Source organism: Paralichthys olivaceus, chromosome 8, assembly GCF_024713975.1.
Source record: "Paralichthys olivaceus isolate ysfri-2021 chromosome 8, ASM2471397v2, whole genome shotgun sequence".
NCBI classification, from domain to species: Eukaryota; Metazoa; Chordata; class Actinopteri; order Pleuronectiformes; family Paralichthyidae; genus Paralichthys; species Paralichthys olivaceus.
Genome location: NC_091100.1, coordinates 8064553 through 8087182, shown reverse-complemented (window position 1 = coordinate 8087182; position 22630 = coordinate 8064553). Strand labels below are relative to the sequence as shown.

Below are 22630 nucleotides of genomic sequence, written 5' to 3'. Positions count from 1 at the left end.
TTCATCTTAAACGCCTCCTGGTGGCTGGCTGCAGTAACGCTCATAAACTCCACCTCCTGCGTGTTAAAAAGTCAAAGAAGTGTGTGTTCTATCACCACAATTTTGTTCATGTTTCCACAAAGTTTGGCTTTCACTAACTTTTCACGACAAGTTTGCTATAAAAACAGGGGAAATGTCATGATTGACAGATGAGGCTGACTCCTGATTGGCAGAGAGCATGTATCTCACTCAGGCAAAAGATGGCAGCGCTCGCGTCAGGAATATTTTGGCATCAATTGTGGATAGTGGGAGGAAGTGGAGACGTGTCGTCCAATCTATAAACAGTCTAAGCTTTTTTATTCCAGACAATGAACTGCAGACAGTGAATGAATAACAGATGTTAGAACATTATCATTTCAACCTTTTTTAAATGAACTAATAATATCTAGAATGTGGCGTCGATAGGTTCAAGTGACTAGAACTAAGAACATAGAGGCTCACAGACCCCCCCCCCCCCTTATTCCCTCCAAAAAAAACCAGCACAATGTACCCTACTCATACCAAAGCTTTTATGAAACAGTGAATCATTTGCCAGTATATCCCATGATCCTTCACTTCTGTCATTAATCCAAGCAAGGGGAGTGTGTGGACATGTGTGTGTTATGTAACAGAATCCCAGGTGGCTCCAGAACATAATGGAAACAGTGACTAAGAAAAAAAAACCAACAGTTAAATTCAGCTGGCTCCATCGATCGAGTGCGTCTGTGCTTCTTTAGTGAGCGAGTCTACAGGAATGTGAGAGGAACCAGTCCAGACAGTAACAGAACCATGAGAGAAGAAGAATTATCCTAAATAAAAGCTGAAGCAGATTTTATATGTTATAACAGTCACCAGGCTCTGAATCTGTGCTCCAGCTTTATGATCATCATCAGAGCAAACAGGAAGTTAACTTTATGATTTCAAACCATGGGGAAATGATGTCATTTATTGATGTTCATTTTCATGTATTCAGCTGTCATTTGACTCTTCAGTACTTTTTGTGCAAATAATCAGAGACATTGGCCTCCATATTAACAATCTGAGCACATGGTCTTATTCTCTATTTTAACAATCTGAGCACATGGTCTGGCACAAGTGCATATAAGGTGCTTTCAACTTATGTGAGTTTCAACAGTGGAAAAATTGTCACTGCAACAGACGCATGCTGGTTGTACATTGGTTAGTAATGGGTGTGTTTGACAAACAATAGACCAATCAGAGACTTTATAGACTTGAAACACGAGCAGACCATCTGGTGGGGAGGAGATTGTGTCTTAAAATAACAAGGAAATACTGCACCGCTGACTTCAGACCAGGTTTTTGTGCAAGTGCTTACCACTGTTTTGAAATAGCAATTGTCCAACTGACCATCATTTTAAGATTAGCACAACCATGGGTGCTACGATAAGTGCAACTTTCATACGAACATCAGGCGCTGGACAGGAAAATGACAAAAGTGTCTCTGAAACTCGCAGAGTTTTTGTCAAGTGTAAGACAGAATCTAAAGGGGCCCATCAACACAATCAAGTCATTTCTTTAGTCTGTGTTTTGTCTTTTTTAAAGTATACTTGATTTTGTTACTTTTCTGTGTTAAAACACTAAAACTTGCTTATAACTGCAATGGTCTACTACAGTGGAGAGCATACCTCTGCCAGTCTTACACATCAGTCAGATCAGGATTATTTTCTTGATCTGTACTTCAAATACCATCGTATTGATTTTTTTTTTTTTTTTTTAATCAGCAGATTATTTCCTGAGAAATTCCTTATTATCCAACAAATTTGAGGAAAGTAATGAAAAGAAAATCCTGGTTCCACCCCAAAATTTGATGGGTTTAGTGCCAATCGGTTAAGTTTTGTGAAATCCGGACAGATAAACAGAGACAAGCCTCCTTAGCAGAGATAATACGATTGTAATATGAAATTTGGAGATAATTTAATAAGAATTAATCAACACTAAGAGGACTAAGTTTCAAAATGCATGTTTTCCTTCCCTACGTTTCATCCACACAGAGCTGGCAATATTCACCCCAGAACTCAATTATTGACATGAGGAGCATAACACAATAAAATTGAGAATCACAAACATGTGAATTTGATTAGAGCAAAATTCAGTATACGTGGTCACAGAGAGCAGGGGGGAAGATCTGCTGAGACTCAGCAGAGAAACCAGATCGTCTGTGCGATGTTGGCTGTGATGCAGAAAAAAATGCAACATAATAAATCCTACGTCTTCTATTGTTCAGGTGTTTTAGTCTGGGGATGTTTCGGAAGACTTCGAACATACTAGGGGGCACGCTTTTCTTTTTCCAAAATTCACAAGCTCATTGTAGCAAAAAAAATAATTTTTAACAACTGTAACATTTTCATGCCGTAATCTATTCATGCCATAAAAATGCAATAGAGCTTCAAATCCTCCCAATGAAAACTTTGACTGTTTCAAAGAAAAAAAAGTCCCTCTTTTTTTCCACCAAGCAATGTCTTTTGTGATTTTCAGATTCTTTGTGCTCCTGTTGTTTCTTTAGTTTTATTTCATGCACAGATTAGTGTCTCTCAGACTCGATTGAATCACATGTACACGAACTACAGCTACGTTTAGAATACGACTGATTAACTTGGCACACACTTGTTGACATAAGTATATTGGCTGGCTTGTATGTACACACTGTCAGAATTTGGTGGTGACAACCACAGCTGTCCTCAGCAGCGTGGATGTGAAACATACAGTACCTTCCTGACGCAGGAGGCCGACACCATGTGTTGTGGTAACTTGTGAATCCGCAGCAGTTTCAGTAGGGCAGTGGGTGACATCACTTTAAACTGCTCGTGGCAAACTATGATTGTCAGACGTGAGGACAGAAATAATCAATTGTGTTTGGTTATTTCCTCTTAACAACAGGAATACTCAGTTAAAAACTAAGGTCTTGACACAACAATGACAGAGACAGTTTAGAGAGTTTAGAAATTACAGCATAACGTGTGTGTGCATACATGTCTCAAATCCTTCCTGCCACATGGCCGCCTGAACTTGAAAACCTGTGCTTCAAGGTTTCAGGGGGTAATAGCATGTTATCCGAGTCTGACGTTGAAAAAATGCTGGTTTCACGCCAGCTGGGACTTTGATAGAGGATCCATCCTTGTGGAATAGGTTGGCAGTGATCTCATCGCAAGAAATCGAATAATCTGCAAATATATTTCTTTACATAATTAAAGCTGCAGTCGGGCTCACACTGTGTCCAGCAGCAGGCAGAGTGAGGAGAAACGTATTTTGACTTCTCGGTGCTGTGACGGCCACTGACATCTCAAAGACTGCGTGTGTGAATCTCTGATGCTAAGATGTGAAAAAGGTTACGTGGAGAGTAACAAGACCACCACAGTATGGGAGCTGCGTTCATCCACACAACGGTGAAAACATGTGACAGCAAGAGAACGAGCAAGCAACAAGTCTGCAGACACGGGGACGAGTCTGTTTCTCAGGTGGTACACACAGAGCAGGGTGGTTTTTTGCTGCTACGGGTTGTATTGCTCATTTGCCCATTTTCCATGAGATCACCTCCTCCAGGGGGCCAAAGACCCGGCGGATCTGTGGGAGCCCCCGATCACTCTGTTCTGCTCTCGTCATCCTTTCTCCTCTCAGCTCCGACCGGCTCAGGATTTGCCCTCGTCACATTCTGGCTCTGTGGACAGGTCTATTTCAGACATACCCACCTCCATGCCCATGATAACAGAGGTGTCAGAATCACTGCTGAGCGGAGGCTGGTGCTCACCTGAAGGGACAGAGAGAGAAGTAATTTATTATTTGACAGGTTGAAATGTGGGATGCAGCAACAGCAATAACTGTGAAGAGGCATGATCACGTCTAACGGGGAAGTTATTATCCTCCATCACCACGGGTTCATATTTGTTTCGGTTTGTCTTGATTTGTGCATTAGAATAAAGTTATTTAGTTGTTGTGATTGGTTCTTCTGTCCGTACTGTTCATGAAGCTACTACATCCTAGGTGCCAACATTTAATCTTAAATTAATCTCAAACTAATTTGTTCCCTATTTAATTTATTGTGTTATTGTTAATGTCTATTGTGTAGCACTTAATTCTTTAACTATTGTATTTGTTGTGTAGCCCTTTGTACTTTGTGTAGAAAAGTTCTCTAAAATTAAACTTATTATTAATATTTACATAATGGTAGTGGATGTTTACATTTATTCAATTGCATTTACTTTTGCAGATTTTTTGGAAAAGTCAATTTAAATATACGCTAACCCAACTCTAAGACTTTCATGAACTGGCTTGTTTAAATCGTACTGAAAACATTTAAACTGTAGAGATCAGCTTTTGTGGGGCCTGTGATCGTTAGATAGATAGATAAAAAGATGACACAGCAACAAGCAAACACTCTTTTCTTTTTCTGTGTCCCCAACACACAAACGGTAAATGACCCTGGAAAGACTGATGGCTGTGATACCATTATCGACAGGGCTCATTATTCAGAGTAAAAAACACCACCACTGTCGAGTCTCGGAGGCAGAGATGGTGACAGATTGGCTCGTTCCTCTTGTACTAACTGCCCGTCAGTGTCAGTGTCTCTGTTAGCTCATTAGTGTGCGACGGAAGACAAATCACCTCGAGTTTATATTCTAATTACTATCGAGTAGAATACCAACCTGTGGCGAGCGGATCTGCTGCTTATCAAGCACAAAATCTTGAACATAAATCTATATTCGCAGTGTGGAGCGCAACGTCATGTTGCAGCTAAAACTTATTAACTGGCAACTGTTTCCATTTTCGGTCTACTGCATTTACAGTAGTGAGGGAAAGTTTCAAAACAGAAACACCTCTCTGTATTGTGCAACACTGTTGATCAGAAAATAAGAAAAACAGCCAATATATCCCGCAGCGAATAAGGACATGGAGCCAATACATGCTCGTGGCCAATCAGGAGTCAGTCTCAATCAATCATGACATTTCACCCGTTTTTAAAGCATCAGATACTTCATAAAAAAAGAAACGTGTACAAGCATCATGGACGTGTACTTTGTCTTTTTAGTTTGGCCAATGTCCTATCCACTAACATGGAGGAGGTGGGGGGTAAATTACCTATATTTCAGCCAGCCACTAGGGAATGATGTTTTAGGGAGCTGTCATGTCGTCCATCTTCATATACAGTCTATGATTTTAATAAAAGTCTTATTGATATAGAAAATATAACAATAAGAATAATACAAAATGTGAGATGAAACGTTTTCCCTGTTTCTTCCTCGAGCAACATTTAAAGAGGTGATATAAGCGTGTCTGCCTGTCCCTGTCTGCATCCGTGTTCTGGGAGTGAGACATATTAACATGAGCATGTACTCACACACTGTACAGTGGTAATAGCTCGCAGGTGCTCAACAGTCATAAGTTACAGAAACAGCCCATGGGCATTTTCTCAAGGTGGTGTAATGTTCAGCATAACATGAACAAACAGTGCATTTGTATGTGGGTTAGGTTGTGACTTTCTGGAACACCATCCTTCTCTCCTCCTGCATCACCCATGAGGATCTGAACTGGAAACACAGAGCAGGTGGCTGCTGACCTGGTTAGAGCCTCAGAATAAAACTCTGAGAAAACTCACATTCAACACTGTTAGAAAACTGAATATTGATTGATTAATGTGTATGAATATGAGTGAACTTTTCCTGCTTCTTTGTTTAAGATCTCTCCAACACTTACAGATAATATGTAAATATAAGTGCCTATGTTAATATAGGTGTGTGTGTCTATATAAGTATTCAGATCATTTACTTAAGTAAAAGTACCAATACCACAGTGTTTATGTATTGCATTAAAAATGCCATTTAACTAAGTAAAAAATAACATACAGCAAAGAAATTGTGGTGAGGTGAGGATGTGAACATGAACTGTGCAGTATGCACAGGAATAGATTATTGATAGTGATGCATCAGTGTGTGAGCAGCATCTCAGGGTTGTCGCAGCTCAACGTGGAGCTTATTCATCTATTTCATATACACTTCGATAATTTAAGTCGCTCAGATTTCTGACCCCCAAGACGGAAGTTGCAACTGGAACGTCCGCTCAATTCAGAATTTCGACTCGTAAGGATGGAGGAACTACACCCCCCCCCCGACCTCGAAATCCAAGATGGCCCCTTTGTATATCAACAGCAGTGAAAGCTAAAGTTTTTGACTGCTTATTAGCACTTCTGTCATTAAATGGTCCGGGCCGAGCTTCAAGGTGTAATGGAACGCAGGATTATTCTCGTGCTTTCCAACCTTCGGAGCAAAGCAGAGGAAAGAAGAACCTATGCACCGTACTGTATTCTCACATTGGCTCACTTGAGCATTTTACTGCTGGGAGGAAAAGTTCTGAAAAATGTTCAGAGCTGATTCAGACATTCTCACATACAGCTCCTCTGGATAATTTCAGGAAGATGTCCAGACTTCAGTTCATGATAGAGAGCTGTCAGTGGGATGTCTGTACTCACTGCTGGCCATGAGGTGGCTCTCTGCTGCCTGAAGCGGCGTCTCTGTGTCAGGTTGGAGCTGCTGCAGGCCTATCCCTCTGTCCGCAGGGTCCAGCACCACCGAGCTCTCGTTCACTGTGATTTCACTCGCGCCGCTGATGGGGTTGGTGGATGGACCTCCGACAGACATGTCGTAGTCTGGGGGAATCTCGTCTGAGCAGTCTGCATTGAGCTGGATCATGAGCAAAATAAAATGTCTTTAGAAATGATGATACGTGTCTTCACTTTCAGGTTTTGCACTTGGTGTTAATATGAGAAATTAGAGCAGTTAGTTATAAATGTCTGATGAGTTGACACAAAAACGACAGAGATCAGTTAAAGTGCACTTACAGGGACTCCCAAGGCTTTGAGGATGTTCATTTTACACATGGGACATGTCCGGTGGTCTTGTAGCCATGGATCTACACAGTGTTTATGGAAAACATGCCTGACAACATAAACCCACAGAGCTCAAATTAATAATACAAACCAGACATGATTGCTAACATGCAGCGCACAGTAATGATACATATTCTACAGGATATACAGATACACAGAGATGCTACATTTTCACAGTGATCATGAAAAAACCTCACCTGCATGGTAGCACCCTCACAACATCATTAGGTTTATAACCTTCAATGCAAACTGCACAGTTGTCAAAGTCTGACTCGGTCTCCTGAAATGCAAAACACACGCACAGACATGGAAGGTGATGCACAAGAAGAAAACCAATGAATTTTATTTTCAACATAAAATAATTACAGGATAATTACAATAATGAGGATAAACACATTTCTGTGAGTTCATGTTTACGTCTGAACTCAGTGCAGAGACTGTTGTTTACCTTGTCTCCTTTCTTAATGGTGCGTATTTGAAGCTTGCTGATGGCTTTTTTGGCAGCATCTCCAAGACGTCTCTGTAAGACATCAATAATTCTTTACTTTGTTGTTGACAAGATCAGTAGGTTCAGAGGACAAAAAGCAGTACCTCAGTAAGATGCCGATTTTTCACTGGTATGTTAGAATTCAAAAATCTGCTTTTTAGGATCAATTTCCGCATGTTGCATCTCTTAATTGAACATTGACTTTTAATAAAACCTTACTTTAATAACACACTATCAGAATATTAGATTAATTAGCCATCTTCACTATTGTATTTTATGAACGCTGCCATCCATCAGTCAGACAACGCTAGTCTGACTGATGTTAATGTTTTTTGGTAACAAAAACAATAAACTTACAGCTTAAGGTTGTGCCCATCAATTTATAAAAGCAGAAATAACCTGGATACATGTGGAAATAAAGGGGACATTTTCAAGACTGTGACTTGTGATGTGACTATTGCAACTGTTTCAAACATATTGTTCCAAATCCTCGGCATAAATGATGATAATAAAAATACAGGGTGAAATAGTAAATATTGGAAGAACTGAGGCCTTAAAATCTCTATCACCCTACTTGGCTGCCTTGGAAATAAATTGGAAACAGATTTGTTCAATGTCTGTGAATGCTTTAAACAGCGAAAATCAATATAATTCAAAGTGAAAAAGCAAACAATGGTTGCAATGGAGACCGGCTCTGATCATAACATGCTCAGTGATGTCCTGAGACGTCAGAGGAACGTCAGAGGCGGCCATTCATAACATAGAGATGGCAAAAGCAAGTATTTGCACAGTCGATTCGGAGAGCCAGAGAGCTGAGCTGGTTGATGGTTCACTGGTTCGCTACGTCTCCGTACGACCAGCTGTCAGAATAATTCAGACCTCACCCTGCAGCTTTACAGCGTCCGCACCAGATGGTAAAGTGCATGGACACATTTCTAGAGTGAGACCACAGCACCACTGCACTCTGTGAGTCCTCTACACATAGATACACATCATCTCACAGAGTTATACTGCGATCTAACAAAGAGCCCACAGTCTGGTACCTGGTTGCGGTCCCGTGCGTTCGCGTAGCGGAACCTCTGGATGTAGTAGAAGACGAGCCAAGCGAGGGAGATGATCATGAGCACGATGAAGGAGATGGAGACGAACACCACCGACGTTCTGCTCACGTACTTCTGCAGGTTTCGGGTTCCAATGGTGATTTGCAGCATGACCATGGTTTTCTGCTCCAGCAAGGCAACGATCTCAAGCCCTTTAGGCTCTGGGATCATGATGGCGACAACATCACCTGTACCTGCACATGTGCGCACACACACACACGCACGCACACACACACACACACGCACACACACTTGAATGTTTTTGACCATAAAATATTAAATAATATTAAAATATACTGTCCACACTTGACTTAATTGACAGATAATATAACATAATATTAAACTTATAACAGATGAGTGAGTAAAATGGAGAATATCAATTAATACAATGCATTTCTGTCTGTTAGTCTAAATCCATCAACAAAAATTAGGTAGAACATCACATATTGGTGCGGTTTTGGATCAGGAGGGAGATGCAGGAATTTTGCAATACATGGAATTTTTCAAAAAATTTTCAGTTTTCCCAGGGAATCATTTGTGGATCGTATATTTAGGAAACTGATATTTATGAGTGAGTGAAATGTGGCGCAGCTTGTTTGAATTGAAGGGGACTGTGCCATTCTAGTTTTCAGATGTGAAATCTGTATAATTTAGTTAGACATTTTTCTGAAAGTTTCTTAAAAAAACAAATTAAAACAATCATAATAAACTCATTTAAAAAATTTGATATCATATTTAAAAAACAACCGTTGAGTGGAAACCTACTTTGATGCTCAGAGTAGAAATGGTGAGTTCACATAATTCACATTTTGTGACGCCTGCTTCTGTTTGCTGTTTAAATATAATTAAACCACCACTCCCAAACAGTTCTAACAATGCAGATCAGCTGAGTTTTTGCATGTCAAACACTTAAAGAAATAATGCCTCATGATGTCTGTGAATATTCAATGTTAGAGAAATTCTTCAGTTAAAAACCAAAGTTTCAGGGGATTTAAACTTTCAAATATAGATATTGGTTTCTAAAAAGTTCAGTATCAGTTTTGGCTTGACTTAAAAACGTTTATTTAAAATTGTCTATGATGACATAATGCCTGGCTGAGCATGTCAAGATTTTCTAGACACAAAACAAGGCTCTACTCCGCTCGAACAACAGTCGACGATTTGATGATTCCCAGAACTGCATCAACAGCCTGAGTGCTGTTACATCATATTCCCTCTGTTTATGGCTGCGGCTGCGTGGAGTCAGGGTGGCTCCGCGCTTTACTCTCTCCATCAGTCACCATAAACAGTGGCAGCAGCTCCTCTACCGCTCTACAGCAGCTACACGACACTGCGTGACAAATCCTCGTGCACGGCGCACAGCTATTTTTAATGGGTGATTCTGTCACAGAGGTACCGACAAAGACAGCCAAGATGTTGTGTGATTTCCGAGTTAAAGACTTTGGATCCAACAGATGTGGTACAAGAGCAGTGTCATGCTCATAAATCCCTTTGTGTAACAGGTCTGTTGTGAAATCTGCACAGCTGCTGTGTTTTAATGCCCGAGGTCCATCACTACAGATTTGGCCAAAAATCAAAAATTCAATACTTCTTGAAATATATTGCAAGAGTAAGATCGTTATTTGAATAAAGCAAATAAGTGAAGACAACAAAAGCCTTTAAAAAAAACTAAACAGCTCAGTAAGAGGCAACAATGCAACGTGAAAATAGTCAACTTTGGTTGCAAAACAGCCAATCCACACAAAAACAGTAATCTAGCTGGAATTATCTCCACCGTTAACAAAGGTCCATCCTTGTATTACAGCAGCTGCTTCACAAAATGAGTTTAGGCAGAGCCTCTAAAACAAACCGTACTAGAAACAATGAAGGCTTGTTTGAACAGCAAACAGACGGTAGTATGGCGCTGAACACAAAACATGGAGGAGTTACAGGACACTGTTTAAGTTTCGTCCTGTGTCTTTCAATAACATCATATAACACTAAAAAAAAAGCCTGGAGGACAGTTTCACTGCTTCTGAAATGAACCCACATACAGTGCATTCTCAGGATGCATAAAAGCTTTTTTATGTTTCTTTGTGGTTTGAATCGTCAGATTCACACACTTCTGAAATGCTAATTGAAGATTGTATTAAGTAGGACCATATGTCGTTACTGTGATGTCATACCTGCCTTTATTAACACAAAATAAACCCTTCTTCTTACAGTGGATCATTAAATCTGCTGGAGTGAATATTTCTGCAGAGTGTCATGCAACTCAGACTCTGTTCTTGCTCTCACAAAATTCAGATAAAAAATAAAACAGTTGCATCCAGAATAAGAATATAGATTTAAACAAAAACCCAGTATGGCCTGAGCTTCCCAGTCAACAGAAATAACAGGAGTCATAATGAGGCATGTAAGGTTCCTAAGCCCTGACTCTTATCTCCTTCTGTTCAGTGTGACGCAGCCAGAGCAGACAGAAATAGATGCTTCTAAAACTGGAGGCCATCGTCTGATCCTGTGAAGTCTTCAGACCCACTCGGCCAAAATGTGGAAGCGAGAGGTATAAATACTGAAACGGGGTAATTTCTTAAATCAACAGCCTGTTCAGTTTTAGGTATCATTTGCATAAAACTGTGGAACAGATTAATACAGAATTACAACAGTATACCTGACACCTCACACAAAGCAGGCAACACTGGTTTGGTCCTGCAAGTGTTGAGGTTTCAGAGTATTTCATTTGGAGCAGCGCAAAAACGTTATATCACGATTATGGTGACCAGAATTATCAGGGTTATCATTATCGCAGCTTTTTTTTAAAAATGTGCTTCAATGTGATTAAAAGTAATAAAGTAGATTCACCAGGAATTATATTTCAATAATATATCTATTATCAATAAAACAAATATCACACACTATCAAATGTGCAACATTTCCATTGAAGAAGGAGGCTTTATTTTGCTAAAGGGGGGATTTTTATCAATGAAAACCTACCATAATGCAGGTTTAAATGAGCACCGCCTTGAATAAGTAAATGTCCTTTCTAACGTTTTCTAGCTGTGGCCAGAGCACTTGCAGCCACAGTTAGCATTTTAATTTCTGTGTGGATCAAACAAGTGGATGATAGACATTTTTTAACCTTTAGATAAACCCAGGCCATGTTTCTTTGTGCTAATTGGCTGCTGCACTGATAAGAATGACATCTTCTTGTGTTACTCTCATCTCATCTATGGGATTAAATCTGTTTCGGTGTTAAAGATTCATTCACTGGACTTTTGACAGGAAACGGACTTTGCTGATTAAAGATTCATGGCGACCAGCAGGATGATTCAGGGCAAACCAGCACTTTCAGAGCCAATATGTCTGACCTGGCTTCATGGCGACACTGGCCTGACACCGCTCAGACTTGAGGAGGAGGGAGTAAAACACTTGGCTCATAGAGACTGTGGATTTTACAGCCCAGCTGTGTTGCCTCTGCACAGGGAAGTGCTCCACTCTTCAGGCAGCCTCACATTAAATCAACACATTACGACCTGTTTCTCTGTCACTGCACTTTGTGTTACCTTCCCCCTTTACTATCTTTGTCATCACAACTCTCCCGGCTGCCTCTTCTGTCTCTGTGAGTGACTCAGTTTGTACTTTATGTCATGACCCGCAGCGAGGGAAGTCCTGGTTGCTTTTATCTATTACTGCAGCAGAGGTAAGCTCTGGATCTGCACTGGATTCTCTCTCTATGAGGAAGATAATCAGACAAATAACCACAACAGACAGAATAAAATTAGAGATACATTGAATGAAAAATATCAAACTTGACATAACAAAATCTGTATTAATAAATGTTTAAGAAAAGCACAGGGGAATGAACTGCAAACTGTGCCTAAGTAACTAAATTTACACTTATGGAGGATAATTATTTTAGTGTCATGCAGGAAGAACACAACATATATATAGTTGTAACAAACGTGAGCATAAACATGAGTATTCATAGATCCAAAAGACATAGAGCAACATTAGGATTTGGTTGAAGTGGTTGTGTTGGAGAACCTGATGACTGCACGTCCAATATTCACTGTGCTTAAGAAGGGGGAAAAAGCATTTCCTGCTAAATGCTTCATTATGTTCACCAGCTGGTTTCTAACCTTGCCAGGTCTGACTGGTGTTGGTGCTTGGCAGGCCACTTTCAAAAATATTACCATTTGCTGAAAACAGCTGCCTGTTGCTGGAAACAAGAATAACAACATCTGCAACCGCAAAACAAAAACTGTGAGCTGAGAGACAACCTCAGGGGCAACAACAGAGGGTGTGACGATAAAAGAGTTAAAGATTAATAAGGCGTCACACCCTTCATTAAAAAGAAACACTTTCGTCATCTTGCAGTAGAGTCATGGCTGTGAACACATTATTCATCTCTACCTCTATTCATCTCAGGAGGAATCTCCTGGTGTGACATCTCTTTTTGTGACTTATAAAAGAAATAGATTCACCTCATTAAAACACGACCATGGTTTTATATAGTTGTCACGAACAGCGAGCACACGACTGCTCGTCTGATGCTATTCAAACAGTCGAGTGTTGGTCCAATTAACCTACAATTAATCTGATTTAACTGTGTTTTCAGGACATTTTTCATGGATTATCACCACAGTTTTGTTGTTGTTTACACTGTGTTCATTTACTCATTTCAGTTATCAACAGTGCTGTTGTCTTTTCCTCCACCAATGAGGCTTTTTTTTCATCAGCATTTGTTCGAAGTTAAAAGGATTTCTAAAAAACCTGCTGAACTGATTTCCATGAACTTTTGTGGAAGGGTGTGAGCCGAGAGAAGCCTCAGGGGCAACAGGGGTGGGGGATGACGCAAGGAGGAACCAGCTAAATTCTGGAGCTGATCCAGATAAAGATATTTTTACTCTATTTAAAGTGGGAATGTTAAAATGATTTGGGAGTCTCCAGCCTGTGCTTATCTGCAGTATTTTACATATTTAAACATTGATTGACTAATGTGGTTCCTGTCGTTATTCATAAATTCATATCTGTATATGAAACTTGTAAAGTTTCATGCTTCAAACCTTGACACATCTCGACACACGTCTGTCTGGATAATGTCAATTACAGTGCTTTTTATTCCTTGCAGTAATTTGTACTAATATTCTTCTGTGACTCTAACTTAGTAATAAATCAGGACAAGTACACAACATTGCAGTATTTTCTGCAACTACACAGTCACAGAATAACAAGTAAACTGCCCCTGTGTGAAGTAACACAACAGATGCCTATTTATCTCTTACTATGAAAACTGACAGTGTGTGTGTGGACTTAGATTCTTATTAAGTGTTAAAGAGACATTCATGTCAAATTCATGTCTTTATTTTTCAGCTTTAGTTTTTCTTATGCATACGAAGTTTTCCCTGATTACAAGTGTACATCATATTTATTACTTTGAGTCATCAGTGGTAATGTTTTGCTTTGTCAAACAAATGCAGAGTAGTGATGGAAAAAAGCAACAATGATTTTCATTATATAAGGTAATGATAAGCATTAGAAAATTAGTAAACACATCGGACTGGATTCCAGAACGTATGTGTGTTTGTGATACAAACAAATGTGTGTTTAATGGCATCAAATAATGTTGGGCAACAAAAGCTGAAGGAGATCATTTGTGGTCAAAACAGCATCATGTCCACAGAACATGGACTCAGCAGCAGTGTGCAGGTTTTGCAGATACTTGGATGTGTATGTTCTAAAAGCTGCACTGAATGTGGACAGACCTTTTTGGATCAGATAGTTTCTGATTAGAACCAAATCTAAATTGTATGTGAGAAACATTCGTGTGTAAATTTAACATTTGACATCACTGCTTTTATACCAACATCTGTTTGTACCTCCCAAAGTAAGGCATCCCAAATTGTTCTACTTTCACATGTGTACCTGAACTTGTGTAAACCTTCATCCAGTCCTATAGTGGTATATGATTACATACAGCCTGAATGTTTCCACTACAGCCAATCAGCAGATGGCTGCAGTAGTTGTGAGTATTTGCAGCCATTGCTTGTTTTCTACTTTACCAAGAAACCCATTGATCGGTGGGCTGATTGCACAGAAGCAGAGAGGAGCTGTGGGGTTGTTGCAGGGGGAATAAAAGCATTCATCTTAGCCAGAGGTGTCCAGCTGATTGGGGACATTAGTCCAATCAGGCCTGTGGACACTGGACACCTGTGGTGGGATGAATGTCCTGCTTGTAGGAATGAACAACAGCCACTGGCCTATTCACAGAGGGCTGTCAGGAGTAAGAATAGAGGAATGACATGTGCTCTCTCACCTGGATGGGGCATTGTTATGGTATCGTTGGGGCTGCCGGGGCCCACGTTGTATATGACAACTGCAGAGGCGTTGAGGTTGGCGACGTTCCGGATCTTCTCCCTGTAGGTACAGTTTCCCGCAGCCACCAGCGCCACCCATGCGGCGTTGTGAGACACGGGGGGGAACCTGACGTGGGGGTCGCACGCCTGTCTGTCCTGCAGGAGGCTCGGCACCAGCACCAGACCCCGGGCTTCCTTCTTGGGCGAGTGCTCGCCGTAGCGACCGCACTCGGTCTTCTCCGTCCTCACCTCCGCGGTGACGGGGTCCAGGTGCGTGATGTTGACGAAGGCGGTGTACCACTCCTCCTTCTCCGCCACCGTGAAGTCCAGACACAGCAGGTGGACGAAGCAGAGGGAGAGCAGCCACGTCGAGAGAGCCAGACTGCGGCAGGCTCGGATCAGAGACGGGGCCATCGTGCGGGGCTGGCCGGGGACGGACGGCGGACGTCCGGGCGTCCTCCTCCTCCTCGTCGTCGTCTCCCTCCTCTTCCTCAGTGGATCGGCCCGCTGCACCTTCCTCCTGCAAGAGGAGCTACAGGTTGTAGCGGCATGAACGTGGCAGCAGATCCACACACAGAGTCTCGCAGCAGCACCTGCAGGAGCGGACTCCTGTGTTGTTGTTCACCGTCAGCTGTTTCCTCTGCTGCCTCGCGATTGGCTGTCCGCTCATCGACACGTGACCTGGGCGGGGACAAGCTGCCTGTAACGCCCCTGTGGCACGTGGAGGAAATAAAACTCATAACCATGTAAATCACTAAAATACAGGTAATTACCAGGAAACACTGAAACACATGTTAGATGTTAGAGCAGCGGAGGAGAATTGTGTTTTGTTGATTTGAGTTTGAATCTTAAGAGTCTTGAAGTTTGCCACCAGAATAATAAAATATTACAATGTTTAAAAGCCCTTTGTGTCAGATTTAGTTGTAAGGGATCATTCCGCAAAAATTCAATATAAAATGACCCTAGTTATGTTTTATCTTTTGGATGAATTGTTGTTTTCTTTTAGCATGAGCCGTTTATATTGATATACTTTATACTAACATCATCCTCTCTGTGGAGGCCCTACTGTTTTCTATACAAACAAACACCTTCTGAGTTGTTATGGCAACTGAAGGAGAGGTTTGAGGTGTGGAAGTTAATGATTTACTAAATAAAGTAGGTAGAGTTTGGTCCATTAAATATCACATCATATATAATATAATATGCCGCACACCAACATCTGAAATGTTACAGTACATGAAGTCAGATGTGAATTTAGAGCGCGCGGAACTCAGATGTCGGAACGAATCGTGCCGCGTTGTGTTTCAGTACGTTCCCATTTCTCCCTCGGACCGTGGTGGCTGCTGCGGTGATCGTCTCTCGGGTAAAAATTGTTCAAACCAGATTCTGAAACCAGATGTGCCGCTCGTGTTTGTCTCTGTGGATCATTAGTGAAGCTGCTGGACGAAGTGAACGCGAAGCGGGTTTAACTCTTCCTCGTTTGGTTGAGTCAGTGTGAGACTGTGAGCAGCTGACGACACGTTACAAACATGTGATGTTCGAGATTTGACTTCACCGACCACACTCACTTTGTACCTACGACACAAAACAATACATCTGACTCGCTCCTCTGTTGCTCACAGGTTAGCTTGTAGCTGCGTGTTCGCCTCAGCAGTTTCCTGTTTACTCCTCGTTGACAGGAAACCTGCAGTAACATCACACCTGTCAGCGCAGTGAGCATCGAACCTGTGGAGCTGAGATGCCCAAGAAGAAAACCGGTGCTCGGAAAAAGGCCGAGAGTCGTAAAGAGCGAGAGAAACAGAGCCGAGCCAACCGAGAACATGTGGATGTGGCCAAACACCCCTGCAACTCCAACATGGTCAGTAGTTAATGCTAATGCTAACACATCTCACACACACACACTGTGGTTTGTTTCTCACTCATTTAACTTGGCTGTGATCTGTTTTGCAGGAGTGTGACAAATGTCAGAGGTGAGAAACTGTTTTATTTCATTGAACGTTTGGAAGAAAATTTAAAAAACAAGCAGAGTGATCACTGAGTTAAAACATTTTATTTTTCTCTGGTAGGAAACAGAAGAACAGAGCTTTCTGCTACTTCTGTAACTCGGTGCAGAAGCTGCCTGTCTGTGCACAGTGTGGTGAGTAACTGTGTGTGTGTTGAATCATTCAGTGCAGTTTGTACTGTCCGGTAAAGTTGAACCATAAACTTCACAATAAAAAAGGAAAAACACAAATACAACCAGATCTATTGAACATCATCAAAACATAAAAGCAGATACTGATGTGTCTGTGAAAGGCTCATATATGGTTTCCGTCAGCTCAGACGTGATGTCTGACTGTCTCTGGCTACACAGCACAGGTTAGAACAATCTGTTCATTGTTGGTTTTTATGGGATTTGAGTCTTTAAGTCAAAGATGGAGTAGCACCAGACACGTCCAGGACGACACGTCGAGCTATCCTGACTTGTCGTACTCATGAACAGGTTAAGTTTGGAAAAGTGCTGGATCATACATTTCCCACAATGCACCCTGACCCAGTCTTTTCTTAAACCCTTTCCACTGGGTACTGTTAATGACTTCCAGTATCGGTGCTTCCTGTTTCAATTTTTGTGACACCTTATTCAGTGATTGAATTAAATATTTACTGTTGCAGGCAAAACCAAGTGCATGAAGTCATCAGACTGTGTCATCAAACATCCTGGAATCCACAGCACTGGGATGGCCATGGTGGTAAGATAACAGTGTTTCTGAACTAATACATTCACATGGTATAAGGTGCAGTGACCCGTCCACTCCTGACATCCTGTCTTAAGTCGAAGTTATTAATGTTCACTCAGAGGCCCTTTCTAAAATGTCTTCCTTTTTTTCTTCTGGACCACAAGGGGGCGGTGTGTGACTTCTGTGAAGCTTGGGTTTGCCACGGTAGGAAATGTCTCAGCACTCATGCCTGTGTGTGTCCCCTGACTGATGCAGACTGCATTGAGTGTGAACGTGGTGTCTGGGATCATGGTAAGACACACACACACACACACACACACACCACACCACAATCAAAATAAAAAAATAAAATAAATAAACCTTTCCACTGTTGTGCTATCACTTTCTGAACAGGAGGCCGGATTTTCCGCTGCTCTTTCTGTCAGAACTTCCTGTGTGAGGACGATCAGTTTGAGCATCAGGCAAGCTGCCAAGTCCTTCAGGCAGAAACATTCAAATGTGAGTCATTGAGATTTGAGCGAGTCATTGAGATTTCCTCTCATGTTGTCATTCATCTGCCTTTCACTGAACAAGTGAAGCACAAATATTCCAGAGAATAATCTGTGGAATCTGTGTGTGCAGGAGAAACAGCTTGTTTGTTTACACTTTGTTTTCCACTTCAGGTGTTTCCTGTAACAGACTGGGACAACACTCCTGTCTGCGCTGTAAGGTGAGAGTGGAAATATATTACTATACTCAATTGGCAGTTTATTAGGTCCACCTATTGTCCTGGACTAAATCCTATCCCCTGTTATTGTGTTGCTATACATATATATATATATATATATGCACACACAAACTGCAGCCTGTAAAATGATTATAAAGTTTCAATAATATCTATCTTAACAGTTAAGGCATAAAAGGGACATAATATGCTTTATGGCTTTAGGATTTACTGAAGACCCATTTGTATTAGATTGTTTTAGCTAGTACCAAATAAACTGCAAACCCAGTCCATAAGCTCAAGTTGTGTCTGCAGTAACACGAAATCAAAGACGAACAACCCACATCTCCAAAGACGAGTCAGATCAAGTCTTCCCCTTTTTGTTTTTAGCATTTGCTTTCCGTTCACCCTATAATCAGAAACATTCTCGGTACACAGGGAACGCCTAATTTTTAAATTAAATATTAATGCACAGCACTTCCACTAAACAGCAAGAGGCTGCTCTTATGAGATGAAACTGGACTCCCCAGATGAGGCTAAAATTGCAGTTGCAGCTTGTGTTTCCCTTTTTCCTCCTCCACTGTATTAGAGAGATGTTAGGTGTGATATCCAGGCTGCCTATGATGGCACTGGAAGGAAACAGCAGTTTTCTCTGATATAACATTTAATTACAGGACGATTTAGTCATATTTACATTAAATTCACCTTTTTGTTCATTTACAGGGTCAGATTTTAATTTGGTGCTCTATTAGAACAGGTTTACATGCTGCAATGTTAAAAATACACAGTATTTGTCTCACACTGTACATTTCTGCAGCATTTCCATTTTTGATCGTTCAGCCTGGTATAATAAGTCAGCTTGCTCACTGTTTCGTGATCAGTCAACTGCTCTTAGCGCATGTGTCGGACATGTCGTGCCCCTTACCCAGAGGCTCCCTAATCAGCTGTACCCATGGTAACTATGAGATCTGTTCCACCGTACCAAACTAGCTGACAGATGGCATTCTTTCCTGTAACTTTACAAAAAAAAGCCACAAAATACAAATGAGGCATTCAAAGCAATTAAGGAGCATTGTTTCGTGCAGGAAAGGAGGAGTCTCTTGGCTGCGGACTTTGGCCTTTTTAACACAGCAGACCTACATACACATGAAGCTGCATGACACACGCTAAAGGAAAGCAGACATTCTAAAATGACAGAGGCCCCTTTGTGTTTATTTCAGTCACAGAAGACACTGCTCAAGCTTTAGAAATGGTCTTATGTCCTTCCTGACATATAAACATGGAAATATATTGTATACACATGGATGCACCTGATCCCAATGTGTAGCAGCTCAGCAAATACTTTAATGAATGAGTGATTTTTGTGATGTTATGTTCTTATGATGGGTTTTTGAGTGTAGATTGAAGGACATCATTTATATGTTTACATGTACAACACACGTTGCAAAAAGTGAATCTTTTGTGAAGTTGAACATCTCCATGCAAGGATTTTTATCATTCTTTCACCCCTCTCCTCTCAGTCCTGTTACTGCGACGACCACGCCAAGAGTAAGGTCTTCAAACAGGAGAAGGGAAAAGCTCCGCCATGTCCAAAGTGCGGCCACGAGACGCAGGAGACCAAAGACCTCAGCATGTCCAGTAAGTGTAAACAAACCTTTCATTGACTGGAAGTGTGTTTTTGCACCACGAGGAGGAAGTTGCAGCAGCTTCAACTTCCCTACTAAATCATGATTTTTTCAAGAAAACGAAACAGAGAGAGAACAGATGAGAACATTTTTGAGAAATGAATTAGATTCCCATAAAAAGATTTATTATTTTTTGCCTCTTTACGTATTTACGTCACATTAAACAGAAATAAGCTTTTGACATTTTTAAGAATAAAATAAAGTAAAATAGAAATGTTAAGCTGAATCATAAAAGACACGCACTTAAAACCTGAAACCTTTCCATATTAGAAAAGTTTTTTATTACGTGAAACAATATTAAAAATGTTTTACTCTCAGTATTGTGGCAGCTTGAGAAATGGGTTTATAAACTATCAAGCTGCAGGTGGAATTTTCTTTTCATCCAATTCATGCAAGATCTCTTTTATTATTATTATTATGAAAATAACTTTTAGAAAACTAATGTCAAATAAGTTTTTATATTTTTATATTTATGAGACTTAGCTTTGTAATTCATATTGGAACTGTCCTCATTTAACCTTTTATACATAATGAATTTTTTTTTTACTTCAAATGTTTTTGAAACCAGATTTTCTAAAATTCAAAATTGCAAAAATACACTACTTACAATACATCAGGTAATGAATCCACGTCTGTGTTTCTCTGCAGCTCGCACCCTGAAGTTTGGCCGCCAGGCCGGTGTCGATGATGACGACGATTACGATGGAGCATCAGGGTACGACTCCTACTGGAAGAACTTGGCATCTGGAGGAGGAGACCAACAAGATGACGACTACGAGGAAGAGGAGGAGGATGATGATGATGATGACGATGAGGAGGAAGAAGATGACGATGAGGAGGAGGAGGAGGAAGAGGGTGAGGAGGAAGCAGCTGCGGATTCCCTGGCTGGTCTTAAGTTGGAGGGGACTGCTGCCTGAACCAAGACAGAGGCTGGAGATCCTGTCGCTGGAGCACACGGTCCCGTAAATCCAGATCCTCAGTGGAGCTTCACAACAGCTACGATTGAAGAATGAAGAGACGTGTGTGGAACCTTTAGCTTTTATAACGAGGGCTGAGCTTCAATACTATCGTTGACACAATAAGACATTTAAAAACTCCCTCTGAGGACTATGATGTAAACATTTTTACCACATCCACACAATCCTCCGTACAGGAAGTAGAAAATTAGGAGCATTTTAATTTAAACCACTGATTGAAAAAAAGGTTAACAAGATTATGAATCTGGACAAACTGAAAACTGTAGGTTATTGGACACAAAATATATGAAAACACTGAGCTTTGTTCTCCCGATGCTCGGTGGACTTGTTTTCTCCTGTTGTTGAAGTCAGAGCTGAACTGCTCTACGAGGCCCCGGGGCCAAAATCAGCTGTAAACCCTTTATGACTGCTCATGTTTGGTGATTTGGTAAATATTGTTCTGTTTGGGAAGATGCACTCTGTAACTGCTATTGTTTCCACAGGACCTCTCCAGAAACAGGGGACCTAATGTTGTTAGGTTAATAAAGTTGGAGCAGCTGCTGTCTCCTAAAGTATTTCTCTCTTACATCTCCATTTATTAAAGTTTCCTTTTTAATGATCTCTTCAATTTGCAACATAAAACATCAGGGTCTTACAGAACAGTCATTTGTTGTTTATTTGAATTAATTTCCCATTAACCCAGGGACGTCCTTCACATTCTTAACATTGTGAATGAGATCTTTTTTATTTTGACAATAATCAGGTGTATTTAGAATGTATGTCTATGACTGTGGAATTTGGTGCAGATTATTCTAATATTCTAATATTCTAATATTCCATTATTCTTTTTATTACTTTACTGTTGTGTCACCATTCAACACAGCCAACTCTCCCATTTAAATAGTCATTGAGGCCCTCAGGTATCACCACAGTTAGAGTTTTAATCTTCAGTTGTGTTGGACTTACTCCAGTTTATTGTGGTCGGTTTTACTGTCGGAAAAACAACTTGATTTGTTGTTTGTGGACAGAGATGTGTATTTGCAGTGAAGCGAGCTCTGGTCACATGATTCATGTTACTACACACAAACAATAAAACGTTTTTTCTGCGTAAGTCGCTCCACAACCAGTTTGAGTTCCCAAACTGCCACGATAGAAAATTATAATTGTTCATCATGTATTCCCCAAATTAGTACCAGTTTTTTGACATGACATTTAGATCAGAGAAATACACTTTTGGTTTATCAAAGAAGAAAATGAAATGGGGGAGTGAAGTGTTTGAGTCAACTGAACCCTTTTGGAGTTTCAAGTCTAAACAGCGTTGCAGCCAAATCCAATACAATTGAAGGAAATGATAACTTCTTCAAACGTGGAGCTGCACCCTCATGTGGCTCCTGGCAGGAGGATACCAGAGGACATTTAAGCTAAACACAGGGTGTAAATGATGCCATTTTGAATGTCAGGGCTCGGGGACACTTGGATGACACCACAGGAGCAGTATGGAGGCTTTTTCTACATTTGAAGAATCACTCTCCATTTACTTCAATTGTATTGGATTTGGCTGCAACGCTGTTTACCCCTGAAACTCCAGAAGTGTTTTGTGGACTCAAACACTTCAGCCACCACCTGTTGTCATAAAGAGTGCAGGATCAACACGATAAAGTACAGATTGATAGATAGATAGATATATAGATACTTTATTGATCCCGAAGGAAATTCAAGCATCCAGTGGCA

At 40.8% G+C, this 22630-nt stretch overlaps 2 protein-coding genes across 7 annotated transcripts; one reads left to right on the top strand and one right to left on the bottom strand.

Moving 5' to 3' along the window:
- Nucleotides 1-319: 319 nt before the first annotated feature.
- rnf150a (ring finger protein 150a) lies at nt 320-15549 on the bottom strand. 2 transcript variants are annotated; one of them, XM_020101285.2, is made up of 7 exons: nt 14799-15549; nt 8447-8697; nt 7365-7436; nt 7114-7196; nt 6869-6965; nt 6500-6710; nt 320-3784 (listed from the first exon to the last, which is right to left on the bottom strand). In XM_020101285.2, the coding sequence occupies exons 1-7, from the start codon at nt 15250-15252 to the stop codon at nt 3666-3668; spliced, it is 1287 nt and encodes a 428-aa protein (XP_019956844.1). In that variant the 5' UTR covers nt 15253-15549; the 3' UTR covers nt 320-3665. The 2 variants fall into 2 exon arrangements, with proteins under 2 accessions (XP_019956844.1, XP_019956845.1); XM_020101286.2 differs by having other exon boundaries at nt 945-3784; nt 8447-8691; nt 14799-15459.
- A 516-nt stretch (nt 15550-16065) lies between these two features.
- Nucleotides 16066-21474, top strand: znf330 (zinc finger protein 330). 5 transcript variants are annotated; one of them, XM_069529304.1, is made up of 10 exons: nt 16066-16201; nt 16518-16696; nt 16789-16808; nt 16905-16975; nt 17491-17567; nt 17720-17846; nt 17949-18053; nt 18218-18264; nt 19779-19896; nt 20592-21474. In XM_069529304.1, the coding sequence occupies exons 2-10, from the start codon at nt 16577-16579 to the stop codon at nt 20858-20860; spliced, it is 954 nt and encodes a 317-aa protein (XP_069385405.1). In that variant the 5' UTR covers nt 16066-16201; nt 16518-16576; the 3' UTR covers nt 20861-21474. The 5 variants fall into 5 exon arrangements, with proteins under 5 accessions (XP_069385405.1, XP_069385403.1, XP_069385407.1 ...); XM_069529302.1 differs by having other exon boundaries at nt 16078-16201; nt 16461-16696; XM_069529306.1 differs by having other exon boundaries at nt 16148-16340.
- Nucleotides 21475-22630: the final 1156 nt, after the last annotated feature.

Bases quoted from the DNA above. Each gene is read 5' to 3' on its own strand.
- rnf150a (XM_020101285.2), bottom strand. From the start codon at position 15,252: ATGGCCCCGTCTCTGATCCGAGCCTGCCGCAGTCTGGCTCTCTCGACG. The intron at 6,966-7,113 runs GTGAGGTTTTTT...TTATGTTGTCAG, and splicing joins GTGAGGGTGCTACCATGCAG to GCATGTTTTCCATAAACACT. The intron at 6,711-6,868 runs GTAAGTGCACTT...CTCATGATCCAG, and splicing joins TCAAAGCCTTGGGAGTCCCT to CTCAATGCAGACTGCTCAGA.
- znf330 (XM_069529304.1), top strand. From the start codon at position 16,577: ATGCCCAAGAAGAAAACCGGTGCTCGGAAAAAGGCCGAGAGTCGTAAA. The intron at 16,809-16,904 runs GTGAGAAACTGT...TTTCTCTGGTAG, and splicing joins GAGTGTGACAAATGTCAGAG to GAAACAGAAGAACAGAGCTT. The intron at 16,976-17,490 runs GTGAGTAACTGT...TTACTGTTGCAG, and splicing joins GCCTGTCTGTGCACAGTGTG to GCAAAACCAAGTGCATGAAG.